The sequence below is a fragment of the Corticium candelabrum genome, chromosome 11 (genome assembly GCF_963422355.1).
Source record: "Corticium candelabrum chromosome 11, ooCorCand1.1, whole genome shotgun sequence".
NCBI lineage: Eukaryota > Metazoa > Porifera > Homoscleromorpha > Homosclerophorida > Plakinidae > Corticium > Corticium candelabrum.
In genome coordinates this window covers 8068686-8073685 of record NC_085095.1, presented here as the reverse complement: position 1 = coordinate 8073685, position 5000 = coordinate 8068686, and the positions used below count along the sequence as shown (strand labels likewise).

Genomic DNA, 5000 nt, shown 5'->3' with positions numbered 1-5000 from the left:
GTGTGTGTGTGTGTGTGTGTGTGTGTGTGTGTGTGTGACAGTGTGTGTGCTTGTAGTAAGTAACAACAGAAGATAGCCTGGATATGAGTTTATTATCTGATATGTTATATATGTATTAATCTTTATGTGTGTAGCCATTAATCTCCTCGCTGAACTGGCAATCGCTGATGAGAAATATGAATTAGCACGAGATGTGAGACATACAACAACTTTTGTAGAATCATTAGTATTACATGCTGTAAACATACATGCAGGTGATTTGCTCAAATTGTGGCATTAGCTGCTGTTCTGTCAACACTGAGAATCAACTAACACAAAGTACTGTTTACACACACACACACACACACACACACACACACACACACACACACACACACACACACACACACACACACACACACACACACACACACACACACACACACACACACACACACACACACACACACATTGTATAGTGAAGTCAACTGATTTTGCTGTTGTTGATGAAGATGGGAAATCTAGTGATCAATCGAACGTTGAAGATCAGACATCTGCTGCAGAGGAGCATTCTTATGCCTGTCAAGATGTGGACAGTCGTGTCTTGACAGAGTTGACTCCAGTGGCAGTATCTGCTGATGCTGATGTCACAAAGAACACTGAATTAGGTGTAATGGAGCAGCTGATGATGAATGTACCTCAGCTTGTGTCATCGGAGGTTTGTCGGACGGATGGAGCTAATTTGGTGTATCAAGTACCTGAGTATCTTCCTATTGATCTGAGAGCTAAACTGGTGGTCTGTCTCATTTACGAAGGACGGCAAATAGCTGCTGAAGTAAAACGATATGCAAAGGATGTTTGTTTCATGCTCATCTGTAGTGGTTTAGTTTCTGTTGATTATCGTTCTTGCACATATGTCTGCTGGGTGGTTGCTGGTTGTATATTTCTGTCTTTGTGTCTGTCTGTTTGTTCGTCTGCATGTGTGTGCGTGTGTGTGTGTGTGTGTGCCTGTCTGTCTGTCTTTCTGTCTTTTTGTCTGTCTGTCCATCCGTCCGCATGTCTGTCCATCTGTCTGTCTGTCTGTCCGTCCGTTCGTCTGTCTGTCTGTATATATGTATGTCTGTATGTATATATGTCTGTCTGTCTGTCCAATACATATATTTGAAACATGAATCTAGCAACATACAATATGTAACTACAAGTCAAACTGTACAGAACCACTTAGAGACTAAAGATATCAACACTACTGAACTCTCCAGCTAAAACTACATTTTAAAACTACAAAAGAACCCAAAGAGGGTTCTAGTTACTACAACATTCATTGGAGATAAATGCAGCTTGTCTTTGCAAGGACTCTGAAACCCAGAGATGACATCTTGCGTTGGGTTACTCTAGTATTGCATCGCTGTAGTTGAGCACTGAATCTCTTTCGCCAGTAATGCATAAATTGTGCTGAGTTGCGTCGTCCGTTTCTGTCAAAGGATTGAGCTCTGAGAGAACGGAGGTATTGGTCTCATTCAGTTTGTCTGTACTATACCTCTTGAGGAAAACTTGGTTACTGCAACCAAACGAACGCAAGAAAGAAATGAAGATTAAGATCTCGCTTCATAAATGGTGGATGGTGGGTGAAAGTCTACACAGTACAGATTGGCTCCTGTGGTCTTTTAGACATTCCTAGTTTGGATAGTATAGAGAAATTGACATCTCTGGCAAGTCAAGATCGTTGTTTCTTCTCTTACATCAGCTCTGCAGGATAACCCTCAGATGTTCCTTTGCAATTTGGTGCAAAAAACACGTTTGACTGGAAGAACTGTCCTCTGTTTGACTGAACAGTTTAAGTGTAGTAATGTAATAACTTTCAGGTTTTCTTTTTTTGTTGGACACTGTTAGTTGTGCACTGTTGTATTTGTACTTAATTTGTCTGGTGGCTTATTAGTAGCTCTGTGCCATAGAATTGTTGTATGTAGGCAGAGGCCACATGTATGCCTGTTTATTGAAAGAATAAAACAAACTGTTTGTCTGTCTGTCTGTCTGTCAATTTCAATTATTGAAACACAAACTCTGCGTTACATTTCTAACACTAAATACAAGCAATCTACTGAGTTCAGCTTTAGTTTAATGCAAACTACTTTGGTAGTCTCTATTGTGTATGTTCTCATCTTCTTCTCCAGGGAAGACACGTGTCAGCTTGTGGAGGATGACTCTAGCGTTGCATCGTTGTAATATTATTGAGAATTTTTTTCTGTCTGTCTATCTGTTTGTCTGTTTATATGTCTGTCTGTCTTTTTGTTTTCTGTCTGTCTGTCTGTCTGTCTGTCTGTCTCTTTGTTTATTTGTTTATAATGAGTGTTTTGTTGTTATCTTACTAGAGTGCCGCTCTACCTCTAGAAAGTGACAATCCTAATGAAATAGGAGACATCTATTTAGACATCATTGATGCTTGTACAAAGAAAGGTAGTCACACACACACACACACACACACACACACACACACACACACACACACACACACACACACACACACACACACACACACACACACACACACACACACACACACACACACACACACACACACACATTGAGATCTGTTTAACACTGACACCTAGTTCTATTATCAGGTTATTTTGAGTGGGCATTAAAATGGCTGACAAGCCTTGTTCAAACAGAGTCATTCAATCAGGTCAGACGGTGTCTTGTTATTGTATGTGTGCACCAAGTAACTTCATTTTCTTGTTTCTTACCATGACTGTGTATCAGGCTGGTGTGTGGCTGCAGCATGCTCAATGTTTAATGTCTATGGAGCAATTTGAAGAGGCAGCTAAGTCATATGAACACGTGGTAGCTCTTGCCCCACATCATCTTGAAGCTCGTCTTGCCCTTTCGTCATTATATCAGCAACTCAATCGACCAGACGACGCTCTGCAAGCTCTCACACAGATAGGTTCCACATGCTCATCTTGCATTGACACAAACAATAACTAATTAACTCAAAAACGTTACTTGCAGACGATGCTCAGGATGGTGAAGATGGAAATGAAGCAGATAACAGCATGTTATCTACCATGTGCAGCGAATCAGTGTCTTCAGAGTATCTCCCCGAACCTTTCTCTGTATTGGCTCATACAAAGGTTTTATTGTTTATATAAACGAAGGTTTTTATTGAGTACTAGGATGTGAACTAATTACTAAATAGGATTACAAGTTGCTGCAGCACAAATCAGTGCTGTTGTATGAGCAAGAGCGACATGAAGAATTTGTGGAGTGTGGGCTGGAAATGCTCAGTTACTGTTTTCGTAACGTTTACTACTCAAAGAGTTTGCCAGGTGAAGGGAATTTAGCTCTACTGTTGATTTACATGATTTTATATTTTGGTACTTCAATTAACGCTCGTTACTTGTTAATGCTGGCAGAAATCTGTCTCTACTCTGATAGAAAGGCAAGGTCAGAGACACGGCGGAAACTGATGGTGAAAGATGGCAAGGGTGAAGGAGACGGAGGTGATATATACATGAATCTGTTATTGACTGCTGTCTGTCTGTCTGTTTATCTGTATGCCTGTTTCTCTGTCTGTCCATCTGTCTATCTATCTATCTGTCTATCTATATGTCTGTCTGTTTGTCTGTCTGTCTATCTATATGTCTGTCTGTCTATCTGTCTATCTGTTTATTTATCTGTCTGTCTGTCTGTTGTCTGTCTGTCTATCTGTCTGTTTGTCTGTCTATCTGTTCATTTATCTATCTGTCTGTCTGTTTATCTGTATGCCTGTTTGTCTGTCTGTCTATTTATCTGTATGCCTGTTTGTCTGTCTGTCTATCTGTCTGTTGTCTGTCTGTCTATCTGTCTGTTTGTCTGTCTATCTGTTCATTTATCTATCTGTCTGTCTGTTTATCTGTATGCCAGTTTGTCTGTCTGTCCATCTGTCTGTCTTCTGTCTGTCTATCTGTCTATCTGTTTATTTATCTATCTGTCTGTCTGTTTATCTGTATGCCTGTTTGTCTGTCTGTCTATCTGTTTATCTATCTGTCTGTCTGTCTGTCCATCTGTTGTCTGTCCGTCTGTCTGTCTGTCTGTTTGTTTGTGTGTCTGTCTGTTTATCTGTCTGTCTGTTTGTCTGTCTATCTGTCTATTTATCTATCTGTCTGTCTGTCTGTCTGTCTGTCCATCTGTTGTCTGTCCGTCTGTCTGTCCATCTGTTGTCTGTCTGTCTGTCTGTCTGTCTATCTGTTTGTCTAGTGACTACTATCCTAGACAATTTGCAATGTTATGTGATAGAATCCAGCTGGAAAGGCAAGGATAAGGACAGTAGTGGTTTGAGTGAAGAAGAGTGGTGGGACATATTTCTCAAGGTTTACTGAGTTGTAGTCTTAATAGATCTGAGGGACGATTGACTTGTGTAATTCATAACTCAAGGTTTCAACCACTCTTCTTCATCTTCGTCGATTTCCTGAGTTGAGGCATCTAGCCATGGCTTGTGCTGCATCGTTTCGGTTTAGTTCAAGTGGAGGAGGATTTTCTGATGTAAACCCATTTGTGAATACAGACTAGAGTAATGGCGTTTGCTGATGCCCAGATGTTTGTAGAATGTGCGACTTGCTTGTGGTTTGTCGTGTCTTGCGTGTGGTGAGTATCAATTTGCATTTGAATATTTGAGATCATTGTGCCAAAAGGTGTGTGTGTGTGTGTGTGTGTGTGTGTGTGTGTGTGTGTGTGTGTGTGTGTGTGTGTGTGTGTCTGTATGTGTATGTATGTATGTATGTATGTATGTATGTATGTACATGTATGTATGTATGTAGGTGTGTGTGTGTGTGTGTGTGTGTGTGTGTGTGTGTGTGTGTGTGTGTGTGTGTATGTATGTATATGTGTATGTATGTATGTATGTATGTATGTATGTACATGTATGTATGCATGTATGTATTTATGTATGTATGTATATGTGTACGTATGTATGTATGTATGTATGTATGTACAGTAGTCGTTCACTGTGTGTTAGTCACATGTTGTGTTTTGTCACTTTGATG

General features: G+C 40.2%; 1 protein-coding gene across 2 annotated transcripts in view; it reads left to right on the top strand.

Moving 5' to 3' along the window:
• The window catches only part of LOC134186719 (general transcription factor 3C polypeptide 3-like), a 9782-nt gene that overhangs the window by 3253 nt on the left and 1529 nt on the right, over positions 1-5000 (top strand). Inside the window, exons 10-21 of one of the 2 annotated variants that reach the window (XR_009970989.1) lie at positions 135-193; positions 255-318; positions 492-814; positions 2349-2433; positions 2601-2662; positions 2740-2923; positions 2989-3110; positions 3176-3305; positions 3393-3479; positions 4255-4328; positions 4393-4500; positions 4563-4602. Coding sequence is in view for 1 of the 2 variants with exons in the window: in XM_062654750.1 (XP_062510734.1) it covers positions 135-193; positions 255-318; positions 492-814; positions 2349-2433; positions 2601-2662; positions 2740-2923; positions 2989-3110; positions 3176-3305; positions 3393-3479; positions 4255-4328; positions 4393-4500; positions 4563-4649 (1385 nt within the window). In the remaining variant the exon portion in view is untranslated. Of the gene's footprint in view, positions 1-134; positions 194-254; positions 319-491; positions 815-2348; positions 2434-2600; positions 2663-2739; positions 2924-2988; positions 3111-3175; positions 3306-3392; positions 3480-4254; positions 4329-4392; positions 4501-4562; positions 4650-5000 lie in introns of both variants that reach the window. The other variant, XM_062654750.1, reaches the window with a different exon arrangement.